Here is a 17,773-nt window from a genome sequence, read left to right as displayed (position 1 = left end):
GTGGAGAAGCCGTGCTGGTGGAGGTAGTGGAAGGTGTTAGGACTCTGGTGCAGAGGACACGAAGCCCTTACACATGCCCCGACTGTGCATGCCACTTCACTCCTCTAGGTGTCCGCGTTATAAATGAGAACGATGTAGAAATGGTCCCCATGTGCTGTGGCCCACTTCCGTCCTGCAAGCCGAGAGCTCTATGACTTGGGCATTCAGAATCCTTCCCTTGAGTCCTGCAGTACATGCTGTGACGGGAACTATCTTAAGTCAGTGACTCATCAGCATCAAGTAACAGGCTAAGAAAAGCCCTCCCCTGAGCTCATCTTCCCTCACTGAAGACAAACAATTACTTAAGATTTCTAGAAATACCCAAGGTACTCCACAGGCAGCTCCAACAATCATGCGCCCTTTTAAACTGTCAGTCCCTCAGAGACCTTCAGCCACCTAGAAGTGAGTAGGTCTCTGGGCCCAGAGCCAAGGGTTGTTTGGATGGCCTGACAAGGCGAATGTGGATCCAGACTCCACCCACAACCCTCACGCTTGCCCTGGGGCCCTCTTGTGGTGAAGTTCTGCTCACACTGTTCCAGAAGAGGAACTAGCAGCTAGCAGCTCCTATCAATGCTACCTTCAACTCTTCCTCACGCTCACAGCTGATTTGAAAGCAGCTGCTTACTCAGGATGTGACATGGGGGTCTTACAAGGTAGGCCAGCGCCTACAAAGTTGCTGGTCTGAAGCCTTGTATCGGGGTGGTGATGACCTCACGTCTGAGTGACTCAGACATCCACATGCTAGGTGGGGGACAAGTCTACCGTTAGAAGAAGCAAGGCAGCTGGACCTCAGAAGGGATGCACACTTCGGTACTTGCCATGTGAGCTCTCCTGTCAGCAGAGCAACCCAGTGACAGGGCAAACAGTGTGTAGCAGAAGGACAAGCTTCCACTACAATGGACGGACCACTTTCCCAAACAAGAGTTGCTCCTGCGTCTCTAACATGGCGGGCAGGTGGGGTGAGATCTCTGGGAATCTCAGCAGAATGAGGAGGCTTTGCAGTCCTGTAGTCTTAGACAAAGCAAGTGACTCTGGTGGAAGGGCTGGCTCCGGGCTGGCTCCTGGCTGCCGCCACCTTCTCTCCCACAAAAGTGAGTGTTGTGGCCTTGAAGTACTTCCTTCTTGCCCCCAAGGAAAGTGATATTCAGACCCTAAAGCCAACCCCTTTCTGTTTACACAGGAAGACAGTCAGCAGCTCCCAAGCTTGCAGATTGCAGAGCTCCACAGGGTAAGGCGTCCCCAACATGCTCTCCCCAGTGTCAATGTCACGGACATTACCATATTCTCCAAACCGCAGGGACTCCCACTGCTGCCACTCCACCAAGACACTGATAGCGCGTACGCCCACATAAATGAGAAGCATGCCTACAGTGGCGTCCAGAAGAAAGTTGATGAGGTACCTAGAAAGAGAGGCCACACCAGCATGGTCAGGGGAGAAAAGCCACTGAGCTGGGGCCTCAGTGAAGCCCTTACCAGGGATGGGATCAGGCTGACAGACTCAGTCTTGTTTGACCTTCCTGGGGGAGAGTGGCACTGTGCATGTATTTATAAAAGAGGCTATGGAAGTGGCGCTTCCATTTCCAGGTGTCTGAAAAGGTGCTAATATTAAAAACTTGAAGAACAGGAAAGAGAAGGACAGAGAAACTTTATAAATTTCAGGTGTATGTGCCAAGGCCAAGGTTTAACAGAAGACAGCGTACCTGGAAGTAGCCAAGGAAACTGACAGGAAAACAAACTCTATTGAACAACAAATCCATTCAGTGATTCTGCTCATTCCCTGATGGTTCAGGCCACATGAGATCACAGAACTGTGCCACTTTCCCAGGGCATTCAAAGAAAATGGTTTCTGAGACTTCTTAGACCAAGCAGACACCCCACATGGCCACATATTCACCCCTATCAGTAATCGTGTATGCAAACAGTATTTTTACTTTCTTGTAGTGGTGCTAGAGATGGAACCCAGCACCCTATATATGCTAGGCAAATGTTCTACTACAGCTACACTCCCGGACTTGACTTTTATACTTCAGTGAGAGTTCTGACGCCCCAAGAAAAGGCCAGAGGATTGGAGGAAGGGGTGTGGGGAGGTATGCCCATAGTGACCGCACATTTCTATAAGGTTTGTTTCCATTTTCCTGACACAAAACTTTTCTCACCAAGGTAAAGTACCGTGTTTACCTGCCCTCCCTCAAGGGCCCTATGTCCAGATCTAACAGCACTGCTGGACTCAGGTCCCAGCTATCCAGGTCAGACTAAGTACAGAATGAGACCACAGAGGCAGGTTCTGATCTCCCTATAGATAAGCTCGAGGAGAATGCAAGACTCAGCTTCAAGGAGCTTCCAAGCTGCTAGGACCTGAGACACTTTATGCAGACCTCTGCCCCAGTCTGGGCTTTGTGATGTGCACAACACTCCAATATGGGGGCAGCATACCGTGCTCAGTCCCCAGAACCCAAAACACAAGCACTTGAGAGGCAGGCAGGCAGGCAGGCAGGCAGCTTGCTCTTCCCCCTTAAAGACACAAGAGGTCACTCTCAGACCAGAGTCAGAAAGAACAGTCACAGCTTCCAAAGCAACTTCTGTTCTGGCAGAAGGCTACATCTCATTGGTGAAGAATGCTATTCACATCTGAGATAAAGCCCAAGAAATACCAAGGACAATAGGTATATCCAGCCTTGAATTCATTTATATACTTGCCAAATACTTCCTGAGCCCATTGTGTGCTGTCCTTGGAAACTAAGACCAAATTTTACACTCTGTACTCAACACAGGGGATCCATTCAGGCACCAGAGCATTGTGGGGACTTGGACACAGACTGGCTTAAGTCTAGTTCCACCACTTCTGCACTGTGAAGTTTAAGTACTGTAACATTTCTGTGCCTCTAACTTGAAGTTGGCGATAGGATGTAAGAGTTGGGACTGGGAAAATCCTCTGCCACTCTGTCTACTAGGGGAATGACCACGCCATCTACCAGTAAGAAGTACAGCATCTTAGGGCATGGTGAAGGTTTCAGACACACTGCTCTGGGTATCTCGTAGAAAGCAGTCCACACTGACAGTTGGAACAGTGGATGCTCCACAAGAACTGCCTGTGAGCATCTCACATCACATGGAAAAGCCTATGCGCTCTGTAACTGGCACAGAGCTGCTTTCACAGTGTTATCCTGTCCTGCTTGGCGGAGGGGGTGGGGTGCTGGAAACATGGGACTACAAGGGCACCAAAGACAAAGGACTGAACTTGGACTGATTATCAGAAAGCCAACACACAAGGTGACTGTCAAAGCCCAGAGAGCCAACCAAAAGCTGAGTATACAAAGCCATGAAGGCACGCACAGGGTGAAACTAGAGAGGAGCCCAGAGGGGAAGGGATGGGTGCCTCCCCAAGTGAGAGGACTGCACTGCAAGGGAAGGAAGGCCAGTCCATATATTCAATTGAGGTCAAATTCAAGTACAAGACTCACAGTGAACAAGGGTCCTCTTCAGTGAGATCTGCTAGGTACACATTTGCAAAGTGGATGAACAGCATCCCTATGGCTTGTTTGGAAGTGTCTAAAAACCTGCATAAAACAGAACCATCAAGCGTTACCGACCTGACAGGACAGCAGCAACCACTTCAGAGAGAACAGACCAGACAGCTCACCCAGACCAAGCCTCAAAATCATCCCTAAATCCATCAAAAGATAACATGTGTGAAGGAGGAGACATCAAAAGATAATGTGCGTAAGCTGTGGAGGTCCTCAGATCAAGGTCTTTGAGGTGTCCCTCACCAACTGTGAGAGCAGAACTAAATGACCAGATTTGGGAGAAACAATGGCCCAGTGAGCACAAGTGAGAATTCTCAACATGTGGGAGTAATGTCTTTAAGAACGAGCAAGGACATGTGTGACAACTTATCGAGTACTTTATTGACATTACCATGAGGTTTCTTCTGAAGGGGAGTGGAAGTTTCCTTAGGGCAGGACTAAGCTTAGTGTGGCCCACACTGTTCCCCGAAGTCTGCCTGCTTCCTTCCAGATGACTTACTGTGTGGGAGTTTCGTCCTTGGAATCTATTTCTGAAGCTTTACCGTCACATAATGAACACACAACTGCTACTGCAGGGTCATCCTACACAAAATGAGTATGTTTGATATTCACGAATCTAAACTAAACATTCCATCTGACCCAGAGTCCCAAGCCCCCTGTAACTTCCTGAGTGCCAGAGGTGGGAGGAATCTTTTGTCCTAACTTGGTTTTTGGCCCCACGTGCCCTCACAGAATTCCCAGTCCTTTGCACTGTCCTGGATGACAGGAACATCTCTTGTTCTAAAAAAGTGACTAGTTCCTAGAGAGCTTTAGGATGGGGAAGGCCACCGAAGGACTATGCCATGATTAAACCAAGACCCACCATACTCCAGGGAGAGAAGAAGGGCTGTAGACTAAGTTGACTGTCAGGCAAGCATAGTGACTGTAAACATGGGGCCTGGAGTGTGTTGGAACCGGTGAGCAAGTGAATTGGTACACAGGAAGGTGCATGCTAAAGCCGTAGTCACAGAACTGTGCTCAGGAGCATCCCAGTACTCTGAACCTCTCCAATTAGCCATTTATCTATGTCCTTCACAATAAACCCGGAAATGGAAATACTGTTTCTTTGAGTTTTGGGTCACATCCGGAAGGGGGGTATTCTAAGGATCTCTGACATATGCCTAACTAATCTCCAAATAAATTTATATTTGTTTACACACGTAGACTGTAGAAGTCAAAGAATGTAAACATAATCTCTCAACAAGTCAAGATGAAGATATCCATAGCAGGGCAGTCTCATTTGTATTGTCTTCCATCTCCTAGTACCGAAAACAACATTATGAATAAAAGGAGGGGTCATTAGATATTTGAAAAAACAAAATAAAACAAAACAAAAACAGGTCTGTTTTCATATTATACAGCATGCCTAATAATGAACTCAATTGAGGAATTCTACATACTTTCTATAATACGTAATTTCTCCTATTCCATTGCCCTACCTATCCCAATACAATGCTGTCAGCCCCCAAACCAAAGCCCCAACACAGCAAAAAGCTTTCTAGGGGTGAGTCAGCACTTTGGTACATACCATATCCTCCATGGTCGTCTTTCATGCTTTGGTTCTCTGAAGCGTTTAACTGGAAGAACAGACAGATATCAGTAGTTTCTCAAACCAACAGCAAAGCAAAGCACAAACACAAGTCGGGTTATCAGTCCACTTGTTATCGACATTGCTAAGTTACAATACTTTGTCTGTTAGCACGGGGACAATGTATGCTGCTCAGTGAAGTTTGCAGAGAGCCTGTGCTGCTGTCTGTTAGCATGGACTCTCCAGAACTAGACACTTATTAAAAAGCAGGACTTCTCACAATGTGTGCAAACCTGCTTTTTTCCCTTATGAGGCAATCCCTAGAAACACAAAGGACAATGCAGTTGCTTCTGACCTTAGCATATGTTCTGTATGAGGACAATCCATCTACTTACCCTGCAGTCTACTCCAAGTCAGACAGCGGGGATACAAATGTGAGTTAGCTGTCTAGGAAACGGGAGAGCTATGTAACCATACGGAATGGAATGGCAAGTGCTAGAAAAGAGACAGATCTGAGGCTGGAAGCAGTAGTTAGGACAGGCTTCCCTAATGTAAGCAATCAAGCCAAGTCCTCAAGGCTGAGAAAGAGCTTGCTCAAAGACTGGAGAAGAGAACAGACACTGCTTCAATGCTTACAGGTACAGCAACAGAGCATGGCTGTGCGTTTAGAATAATTTCATTTGTCTCACCATACTAGATAACAAGAAAGCCTTCTGGAGAAACAGCAGTAAGAGGGTGACACATTGAACATGAACCAAATTGCGGCTGGGGTTGGTCCTGAGTGCTGGGTGGGGGGGGGGGGTCCTAAGCAGAGTTGGCTTAGAAAAGCAGCCCCGAGAACTGTGCAGATATGGACTTCCTGGATGGAGGCCGTGAGAAAGGATGCTGGCTGTGCTCACAGCTCTAAGGAAGAGGCAGCAACAACCTGATCAACCTGGGCTGACAAAGGACTCACCAGGTTTGCACCTGTGCCCAAGTTGTCCTGGCACATTGTCTAGAACAGAGGAAATAAGGTTTTACTACTACAGGCACCCCTGAGAGTGGTAACATTCCACAACTAAGACAATCACTGGAAGTGCTGCTTGTGTGATATTTACCCATACCAAAGTGCTAAGAAAGAACCAGATTGACTCAAGCCATGAAAAGTCCCCAATCACAACTGGTAGCGGGAGAGAACCAACTTCTGGAGAAATCCCAAGCTGCTAGAGGAACAGCAGGAGGAGCGTAAGAGAGCAAACAGAATGCAAGTCAATAAACCCTGCTCTCTGAATAAACAGCCAGTCCACATTTGGCAGAGCAAGGCTGCCTATACAAAGACTGAAATAACAAGCCTGGTGTTTCGAGTCATGTTGATACAGAGACTGAAAAGCTGGTGGAACTGTGAGGAAGCCTGTTGCGTCCTTGACATATCATAGACTCAAAACCTCAACCGTGCCAAAGAACCTCAATTGGAAGCCAAGAGGCTCTGCTGGCCTGAATGGCTCTTGAAAGCAAGTTCTTTTCCTAAAAGCAGGCCAAGTCTCACTGAGGGGTAGGGATTCACAGAGAATAGTCTAGAAACTTGCAGCTGAGGTCAGAGCCACTTTATGCTTATCAGTTCTATCCTCACTATTATTATTATTATTATTATATTTAATTTTTTTTGTTTTTCAAGTCAGCATTTCTGTGTGTAGCTGTGGCTATCTTGGAGCTTGCTCTGTAGACCAGGCTAGGCTAGACTCAAACTCAGAGATCCACCTGCTTTTGCCTCCTCAGTGCTGAGGTTAAAGGTGTGTGCCACCATACCCAGCTCTCTCCTCACCATTATAAAGGACATCCAATATTCCAAAAGGAGAATGTTCTGATTCCTACAGGATACACACTTAGGTAATAGAGTGGCTATAATTTTCCTTCTAATGGCTTATGGAAAGAAATTATACATTATATATGTTAAATAGATAATTATATATGTTATATACGTTAAATAAATTATATAAAATGGTATAATTAAAACACATTATAAGTAACTATTTAATAAATCTATTGTTACTACTATATTAATGTGATACATGGATAAAGGGAAACAATTGTGGTACTATGGGGTGAATCCTTACTAGATTCATATTTGGAGATATTACTTTTGAAGAAGCAATTAACATAAAATGAGGTTCTAGCTGGATGGTGGTGGCGCACGCCTGTAATCCCAGCACTCGGGAGGCAGAGGCAGGTGGATCTCTGTGAATTCGAGGCCAGCCTGGTCTACAGAGCAAGATCCGGGACAGGCACCAAAATTACATGGAGAAACCCTTGTCTTGAAAAAACCAAAATCCACCCCCCCCCCCAAAAAAAGAGGAACCCAGGATACATGCATGGACAGATGCATGAGTGCACCAAGAAAAGACATGGTAAAAAGTAGTGATCCACCAGTTCCTCAGGAAGTTGAGAATCATCTACCTCAAGAATGCTCCATCCTACCACAGGGACACTTGCTCAACCATGTTCATTGTGGCTTTATTCATAACAGTCAGAAACTGAAAACAACTTTGACGTCCCTCAACACAAGAATGGATAAAGAAAACGTACATTTACACAATGGAGTATTTACTCAGCTGTTAAAAATTTAACATCATGGAATTTGAAGGCAAATGGATGAAACTCAAAAAATCTTCATCTCAATGAGGTAACCCAGATCCAGAAAGATAAATATGGTATGTATTCACTTATAGGTGGATATTGGCCATTAAGTAAATGATAACCAAGCTATAATCCACAGACCCAGAGAGGTTAGGTAAAGAGGAGGGCTTTAGAGGGGAAGCATGGATCTCCCTGGGCAGGGTAAACAGAAGAGATTTTGAGTGGACTGGGGGTGGGTGAGGACTGGAGCAGCAGATCAGGAAGTGGGGGTGGGGAATGGAGGGAGAAAGTAGAGTGAGAGACAGCTGGAATGGGGGAGGGCTTTTGGGGGTGCTGTGGAAACTTACTGAAATAGAAACTTGCTGGAATCTATGAGGGTGACCCTACTTAGGGCTCCTAGTAATGGAGGACAGAGTCTGAACTGGCCATCTTTTGCAAGGCTTCCAGTGGTGGGACTGGATGGCATTTGGTTGAGTTGTTGACTGAGGGGGTCCCATGGAGATCCCTAAAGAACCCAGGCTGATGCTGGGGTAGAGGGCCGCTCTCCGAAAACTGACAGTGGGCCCCACTGCTGAGGACAACACCCACACAGCTCGCTGAGTGTAGAGAGCTAGAGCTGGTGCTGGAGCCTTCTCCCTACATTCTAGTCTCTTTGGCTTAGGAAGGTGCTCTGCAGGCTACGGAAAAAGAAACCTGGACACCAACCCAGCCACAAAATCCTTGACCTACAATCTGTATGGCTACAAGATGTTCTGGGGCAAGGGTGGCATAGAGCTTGTTGTGGGAGTGGCCTACCCAGGTCTGGTATAAATTGAGGCCTATGCAATGGGAGGAGCCCATGCCTTACACTGCCTGGATGGCCAGAAACTAGAGACTGGAGAGCCCAGAGACCTAGAGTAGAACCAAATATGACTGGCACAAAAAACAAACAAACAAAAAAACAGCATTTGGGAGGCAGAGGCAGGCGGATCTGAGTTCTAGGACAGCACAGAGAAACCCTGTCTGAGTGGTGGTGGGAGCAGCCATCCACAAGCCCCAGAGACAGACACCTTAGAAGAAATAAAACCTGCTGACTAGGGCTGGAGAGATGGCTCAGAGGTTAAGAGCACTGACTGCTCTTCTAGAAGTCCTGAGTTCAATTCCCAGCAACCACATGGTGGCTCACAACCATCTGTAATGAGATCTGGCGCCCTCTTCTGTAAACATAATAAATAAATAAATCTAAAAAAAAAAATCTTCTTATAAAAACCTGCTGACTAACCTTTTCATCTTGGACCTAACAACCTTCCCAGAACTAAAAGAAAATAAATGTCTATCATTTAAACTACCCAGTCTGTGTACCCAGGCAGAGCAAATTCATTCATGTAGAAAGATAGTAACTGGAGGACAAGGTAAGGGGCATTTGAACATTCACTGTAATACAATTTAGACACCCCACCCCCAGATTGTACAAAAGCACATCCCATAACTGATGGAAAGTGGTTGTTTATTTATTTATTTTATAAGTTAGACTTTTCAATTGGCCTAATGTCTCCTGTTTAAAAAGCTGGAGAGAAAACATACTCGAGAAGAATGAGCTAATATTACCAGAGTTCAACTTGGTGAGTCTATGGAAGTATTAACTACCCCATGTACTTTTACATTACATTTCTTCAAGTGCAATGTATGCACTCTACAAGCATTAATGCTGATGGGATGTCACTGTAATACTGGCACAATAAAAACCCTGGACAGACTGTCAATAACTATTAACAGGGCTAAGTATACATAATGGGACCACACACACCACACACATACACACACACACACACACACACACACACAAATCCTCCTAGACACTGCTAAAAAAGGTAGATCTAGACAAAATTAATAATATGGAAACACTTTCAAATTATATTAGTAAAATAATACATATAAATATATACATATACATACACACATGGGCTTTTATGTAACATGTCCTATTCAGGAGGAAATGAGACAGACAAAACCTTGCCTTCTTTACATGGGAGGGCCGGCTGAAACATGAATACCTCAGTTGTGTGGCGTGAACTCTTCAGCAGGGCAAAGAATCTGGGGAGCAGGTGGGGTTTTTTTGTGAGGGTTCCAGTCATCTGAGTGAGGCAGACACCGGGAGTCAAACGGCTTTCACCCCGAAGCCAGAACAAGGGCTTCTCTTTTTTTCCTGTGCTGAAGTTCACGCAGCAGCTTTATTCTGCTGCTGTGCTAACAGCAGACTAAGCAGGGAGACCCATCAGACACTGGGTCAAAGGATAGTCGGCTCACATGCTGCCACAGGAGGCTGAGGTGAACAAAGAAGATTCTAGCTGCCTTTTAACAGAGTTAGCATGGACACGAGAGAAAGAACGGTGGGAGGCCTCTGGTGGCAGGAATTCAAACTTGTCCCAAGGTAGCCTGCATTTCATCTGAACGTTGTAATTCAGGGACAAAGAACCCTAGGAAGACAAGTCTCTGTGGTAAAAAGCCAGGAGTTGCCATTGAAAACAAGGTTCACAAGAAGCCACCCACCCACCCACCCACAACATATCCCCTGGGGCAAGGCTCAGGGCAGAGTAAGCAGGCAATGTCTTCAGGGTGGGTTAAGCTCCCCAGAGCTGGAAGCAGAGGCTCCCAGAGCTTGAAGAGCCCTTCCAGGGCAAAGGGAGGAGGAAAAGGGAGCAAGTTAGAGCCTTGCTGGCCGTGGAGGCCAGCAGCACTCAGTGAAGCCTTTTCTCTCACACAGGGCTCCAAACCGCCTCAAGGCCATGGAGAGGACCTAAGCAGGCTCTTGGCCTTTTGTGTACACATGCCCTGAAGACAGACAGTCACAGGGTCCCAAGCCTCTGAAAGTCAAGAGTCTGGGCTTCATAGACCATAGAGGTGGGTTTGAATTCTGTCTCTGCCTCTAACTTGCAAATTAGTTCACACACACACACACACACACACACACACACACACACACACACACACACAGAGACAGAGAGAGAAAGAGACAGAGACAGAGACAGAGAGACAGAGAGGGAGAGACAGAAAGGACGACGCAAGGAGGGAGGGAGTGCCCTTAAGAATTACCAGCTTTGGGAATACACCTCAGGGGGAGGACGGGATGGAGGGACAGAGTACAGGGAGAGAGATGACTAGAAGAGGGGGCATTTAGGGAACAGTACAAACTTTCTGGAACCTATGAGGAGTCTAGTAATGGAGGATACAGAGCCTAAACTGGCATCTCTGGTAACCAGGCAACTTCTAGTGATGGGACTGGGACACCAACCCAGCCACAAAACCTTTGACCTACATCTGTCCTGCCTGCAGGATGTGCTGGGGCACAGGTGGCTCAGAGGGCGTGGAGTGGCTGATGACTAGTCTAACTTGAAGCCCAAGCCAGGAGAGGGAGCCCATGCCCTACACTGCCTGGAGGGCCAGGAACCGGAAGCTGGATGGCTCAGAGACTTAGAGTAGGAACCAGATACAACTGGCAAACAAACAAAAACAATAAAATGATTTTTAGTGATATTCTGCTATACTCATAGATCGGTACCTAGCCTAGTTATCGTCAGAGAGGCTTCCTCTAAGCAGTTGATGGGAGCAGATGCAAAGACCCACAGCCAGACATCAGGAAATCTAAGTTCACTCTACCATTCCCATTTCTCTGGGTTTTGCATTTCCTCTCTTCACTGGGTTCACCTTCCCAGTCATAGGCTGCACCCTACATGGGCTTCAGAAGGATATGAGCTTGGCTACATCCTGACCTCTCCAGGCCAGGCCCTTCCTTTCTTCTTTCCCTGCAAGTTTCAGAGGCCAGGCCCTCGCAACTGCCTCACATACTCATCCTATCCTTTCAAGGGCCTGAATGCTTCTTTGGCTCATTCTTTCTCAACTCTTGGAAGCTGTTCTCTCAGGCTTCCATACTAAGGACCAGCCACTGATGGATCTTCTGGAAACCCCCTTTGCTCATGTCTACTATCTAACTGGTTCAGGCCTTCATGATTTTCGTTACTGTGCTGAGAGTATCTTCTAACAGGCTTCCCTGCTCCTCCACCAGCAAGTGCCCACATTTGCAGTGAGTATGCATAACAATGTACAAGGCCTGACTTGCCTAAAATGTCTCACATCTCCTCCAACTTTATTCACTTTTGAATTAAAATACACTTTTTAGGAAATGTACATTACAGGAAATATATAAAATTCAAGGTATGTGTTTCCCTTTTTGAGATAAGATCTTGCTGGAGAGCCCAAGCTGGCCTTGAACTCGAGATCTTCCTCAGCCTCCCAAATGTTGGGATTACAAGTGTACATACAATGGCCAGTCCCATTTTTTCTTTTTTCTTTTCCTTTTTTTTTGGTAGCATTTTTTATGAAATATCTTTTCAATCTCTTTTCTTTCAACTTTATGTTTCAGTGGATCTGTTATAAGCAGCATACTGGTGAAGTTCCTCTGAAATCTAGTTGGTAATTACAACAGGATGAAACGTAGCTCCCTAATCTCTAAACAGCCTACCTTCTCCCATGATTACACTGGGAAGCAAGTCAATGAACAACTGTCACCTCCTGTCATACGGGACAGTGACATATCAATCACAGGGCAACTGACAACATCATCTCAGGTACTGGAAAACAGCGGTGCAGACGCTACCTTCCAAGAGGGACCTCCTCAATAACCCTTGAGACCTCACCACAGGAACAAACATCATATGCCTGTCCCACACATGAATCATCCTCAGCAAAGAGAAGGATGAATAGGCTAGGCCTGTCAGCAGGGCAGAAAATCTAGACCACATGTGCTAACCACAATCAACCAGCACCTCTGGGGGACCTCAAGGCCCGAGCTGAGGTCAATTGACACAGCAATCGGAGGCAAATTCATTTCTCTTGGCCCCAACCTGGCCTTTTTCTGGGGCAGGGATGGCAAGGAGACAGTATCAGATGCCATCTTCAATCACTCTCTTCCAAAAAAATAAATAATAAATAACCTGCTCAGAGCCACGCTGTTTCATAAAGAGATAGAATATTGTTTGCTCATCTAACCATCTATCACCCACCTACACACCCACCCATCCATCTTTATCCACCCACTCAACCATTCAGCTGTCACTGGCTTCTCTAAAATATAAATAGACTATGCTGTCTCTTTTCCACTTAAACTACAATGACACATAAATTCATTGAATTTTACACTTAAGATGTGTACATTTTACTTTAGTAAATAATCCCTTTATAATTATAGACACACAAACACAAAGCCGTCCCATGCCTCTCCCTAGTATTTAGGGGAAGGGCACGCTCCTTCTCTAGCCAAGGCCCCACATGAAGGGAGGGATCTCCTTCATTCTTCTGACTTGACTCCACTCCCTGCAGCCACACAGGCCTGCTCTTGTGCCAAACACCCACACTCCCTTTTCCTGTCCGCAGCACTCTGCTCCAGATCAACAAGTGGCTGGCTTCCCCTTATCCTGTCCTGGTTCTCAGGCCATCTCCTCAGAAGCCTCTGTAGACACACACAACTACAGGTGTGTACCAGGCCCATTCATCAACCTCCTGTTTATGCTATCCACTGTACTCAGAAATTATTATGTTGCTTCTTTCTTGTTTCTTTAGGTACTGGAGACTGAACCCAGGGCCACATGTGTGCTAGACAAGTACCCTGCCACTGAACTACATCTTGTATTTATTTTTATATTTTTATGGCTTTAAGACAAAGTTTCAAGCTGGCCTAGAACTCGATTTATAGCCCAGGCAGGCTTTGAAATAATGATCTTCCTATCTCAGCCTCATAAGTACTTGGGATTACTGGTTTAAGACAGCAGGCCTGGCTTTGCATGTGTTTTCCAGGCCATTTGTCTTATTTTCAATAGCATGTCAGCTCAGTGGGGTCAGAAGATTCTGCTCACATCAACCGCATTCACCAGTGACACTTAGGAGAAGCTTGGCTCACATCAAGTAGCTGAGCTTGCTAAACAAGGGAATTTATTTAGATTGTCATTCAAGCTCCATCTCTTGAGATTGGGTATTTATTTTGATTTCAATAAGTACCATGAATTCTCATGACAGGTTCTTACAATTTAGCTATCAAGACTAAAATTGCTTTGGTCTTAAACAGGGAAGCTGCCAGCATGAATGCCAGAAGACAATTACCCCTCAGTACAGGGCACAAGGAATTGATCCACAGGTCTTGATAATGATGTCTAGCCTTAGAAGCCAGAACCAGACAACTAGGTTTTTAACCATAAGTGCTCACAAGTAGTTTTTGGTAAGGACTTAACTTTTTCTGAATCAGGTAAGATTCTAGGGTAGCCAGAATAGACCTCTTATACACGTGGTCAGTCAAGGGCTAAAATAAATGGTGACCTTCCAGAAAAGCTAAACCAGTAAATACGCTTACTTTTCTGAACACAGTCCTGGAAGCCACAGCTTCCCCTGGGAGAGGGGCAGCAGTGCTACCTGCTAATGATAATGAGCCACGTAGGAGTGAGTCCCTGCATTATTACTGCACAGCACCTCACCAGGGGCTCTGTCTGATGGAAAGACACAAGGACAGCTGATAAACACACCAGAAGATAAGAAGCCTTGAAGATGTTGATTTTGAAAATGCAAACTAGTCATTTTCTTTTCTTTTCTTTTTCTTTTTTAAAGATTCATTTATTTATTATGTATACAGTGTTGTTTGCATGGATCCCTGCAGGCCAGAAGAGGGCGCCAGATCTCATTACAGATTGTGAGCCACCATATGGGTGCTGGGAACTGAACTCAGGACCTCTGGAAGAACAGCCAGTATTCTTAACCTCTGAGCCATCTCTCCAGTCCAAACTAGTCATTTGCATAAAAAATTAATAGATTAACAGGTGTGTGAAGAATTAAAAACAGGTATTGATGGTGAAAAAATAAAATCAGGGAAGAAGGTTTGTGATCCTGGTATCTAGAAAAACTTAGGCCAAAAGGAGGCACTTCCCTGGTGTCAGGGAGGTCTCACTGATCTGATGCTAGAGGTAGCTGTATCTCAGATGCTGCTTTGGGACCTGGTAGAGGAGGTGGCAGGCTGAGGTCTTCAGGATGCAGCCTGGCCTAAGAACCAGGAGCAGGAGACCTGTGAATACTTCTTAAGAGGGGTGGAGTATTGCTTACTTCCTCTCTGAATACTGATGTGACTCCAAGTAGAAACAGGCTGTCCTGGAAGGACTCTTTCCCAGTTAACCATATCTCATATGGATGAAGGTTGTGCATGTGTGTCCTATCAACATACAGATCACATGAAAGTTAACAGGTACTCTGGAAATACTTACTGGTTATTGTTTTTATTTGGAGTAAGGCATGACATAAGGAGATGTGATTGTGTGTCAAGTTGACAAGGGGTGGACTTATGATGGCTATTCTTGGTTGTCAACTTGGCTACATCTGGAATTAACTAAAACCCAAGTAGCTGGGCATACCTGTGAGGGACTTTTTTCTTAATTAAATCATTTGAGTTGGCAGACCCATCTCTAATCCATATCACTGAGGTGGGAAGACCTCTTTTAATCTGGATACTTGGAGGTAGAAGGATCCACCTTCAATCTGGGCCACATATAAAGGATATGGAAGAAGGGAGCTTGCTCTTTGCCTGCTTGCTCTCACCTCACTAGCAAGTCCACCCCTTCACTGGCATTAGAGCCTACTTCTTCAGCATTCTGGTGGACACTGAAGAAGACCAGATGAGACATCTGCCTCATGGACTGAACAACTACCAGATTCTTGGACCTTCTTGTTGGTAGACTGCCATTGTTGGACCACAGCCTGTGAACCCTTCTAATAAATGCACTCGCTCTCGCTCTCGCTCTCTCCCCCCCCCCTCTCTCGGTTCTGTTCCTCTAGAGAACTGTGATTAATACAGATTTTGGTATCAGGAGAGGTTCTAGAGCAACAGAAATATAAGGATATTTTTTAAAAAAGTATCTGGAATAGGCTTTCCAATTTGCCAACACCTACTATTACGGACGCCTTTCCAGTAACTGAAAGTGCCAGCCTCTCCTAGAAGCTTGAAGAGTACTAAAAGCCTATGGTGTCAACTATTTTACAAAGTTAAGGAGACAAATGCATTTGATTACCTGATTCACCAACTGTGAGAAGCAACAAATTTGATGACTCTGTATATAAATGGTCTGACAATTTGTGGAAAATTTTAAAAATGATGATTCTGGTTGGCCGCTCCTAACATCTCTGGATAAACTGACAAAGGGAAAAGAATGATTCCATGATAAAATTAACGAACTTCCAGCATCTCAGAATATGGTAAAGACAACAATGAACTCAGTGATAAAACTGATCAGCTTCAGATATGCCTAAAAAGTCTAAATGTGCCCTGGAAGAGAATCTTCTCTCCAGCAGACACAGAGCTCAAGTTGAGGAAAATCAAAGCAAAGCCCTCATTTTAAGGTTGGCTGAATTACAGAAAGACATCTGTGGATAGAACTCTCCAAATGGGTGAAGGATGTGAAGATATTTGTATCCCATGTAAATGCTCACCAGAAGGTGACTTCAACTGACCGGTTCAGTAATCAAGCAGATAGGATGACCAGTTCTATGGACAGACAGTCTACCTCTTTTTCCAGCCATCTCTGTCACTGCCCAGTGGCCCATGAAGAAAGTGATCATGCTGGCAAGGGGGGCGGGTGTTATGCATGCTCAACAACATTTACTCACCAAAGCAGACTTGACTACAGCTGCTGCTGAGTGCCAGACCTGCCAACATTGAGCCCCAGAAGAGATACAATTTCCTGGGGTGGGGAACCAGGCAGCAATCTGGTGGCAGGCTGACTACAATGGATCAACTCTTTCCTGGAAAGGACACCACTTTGTCCTTCCTAGAGTAGGTACTTATTCTGGTTATAGATTTACCTTTCCTGCACATAATGCTTCTGCCAAAACTACTATACACAGACTTACAGAATGACTTCTCTACAGTCATGGTATTCCATACATTATTGCTTCTGACAAAGGAACTCACTTCACAGCCAGAGAAATGTGGCAGTAGGCCCATGATCATGGAATCTATGGTTTTGTTTTATCTATTTTTTCCTGAGACAGGGTTTCTCTGCAAAGCCCTGGCTGTCCTAGAACCTGTTCTGTAGACCAGGCTGGCCTTGAACTCACAAAGACCCGAGTGCTGGGATTAAAGCTACCACTGTCCCAGTTGGAAGCCACTGCTCTTACCATGTTCTCCACCACCATAAAACAGCTGGCCTGTTAACAAGATGGAACGGCCTTTTGAAGACACAGTTACAGTATCAATTAGGTGGCAGCAACCTGGAGGGCTGGGGCAGGGTCCTCCAAAAGGTGGTTTATGCTTTGACTCAGCATCCAATATATGGTACATTTTTTCCCCCAAAGTCAGTATCAGAGGTCCAGGAATCAAGGGGTAGAAAAGGGGATAGTTCCGCTCACTATCAATTCTAGTGACCCACTAAGAAAATTTTTGTTTCCTGTGACTTTAAGTTCTGCTGACCTAGAAGTTCTGGTTCCAGAAGGAGAGTGCTCTTCCTAGAAGCAACCACAAACATCTCACTGAATTGGAAGCTCAGACTTCCCCCTGGCCACTTTGGGTTTCTGATGCCCTTAAGCCAACAAACAGGCTAAGAAAAGAATAACAGTGTTAGGAGGGGTGATTGATCCACATCACCATGGGGAAATTGGACTGCTCCTCCACAATGGAGGCAGGAAGGATTATGTCTGGAGTGCAGGAGATTCTTAGGTTGTCTCTTGGTGCTACCATGTCCTGTGATTAAAGTCAATGGGAAACTGCAACACTCTAATCCAGGCAGGATGACAAGGGCACAGACCCTTCAGGAAGGAAGGTGTGGGCCACTGCTCCAGTAGAAGAGCCAAGACCTGCTGAGGTTCTTGCTGAAGGCGGAGGAAATACTGAGTGGTAGAGAAAGGTAGGAATAAATACCAGCTAAGGCCATGTGACCAAATGTAGAAACAAGGATTATAACTGACATGTTTCTGTCATATTTTGTTATGAATGTGTTTGTACACATATCTGTGTTTCCTTTCCTCA

General features: G+C 45.5%; 1 protein-coding gene across 2 annotated transcripts in view; it reads right to left on the bottom strand.

Annotated features, from left to right (window-relative positions):
- LOC118591053 (store-operated calcium entry regulator STIMATE) overlaps positions 1-17,773 on the bottom strand; it is a 50,417-nt gene that overhangs the window by 10,173 nt on the left and 22,471 nt on the right. The window contains exons 2-4 of one of the 2 annotated variants that reach the window (XM_036199072.1): positions 5,131-5,179; positions 3,501-3,596; positions 1,318-1,439 (exon numbers count right to left, since the gene is read on the bottom strand). In XM_036199072.1, coding sequence (XP_036054965.1) covers positions 1,318-1,439; positions 3,501-3,596; positions 5,131-5,179 — 267 coding nt within the window. The remainder of the gene's footprint in view (positions 1-1,317; positions 1,440-3,500; positions 3,597-5,130; positions 5,180-17,773) is intronic. The other variant, XM_036199073.1, reaches the window with a different exon arrangement.

Source organism: Onychomys torridus, chromosome 9 (genome assembly GCF_903995425.1).
Source record: "Onychomys torridus chromosome 9, mOncTor1.1, whole genome shotgun sequence".
Classification (NCBI taxonomy): Eukaryota; Metazoa; Chordata; class Mammalia; order Rodentia; family Cricetidae; genus Onychomys; species Onychomys torridus.
Note: the sequence above shows the minus strand (reverse complement) of the source record. Positions and strands in the feature narration are given on the sequence as shown.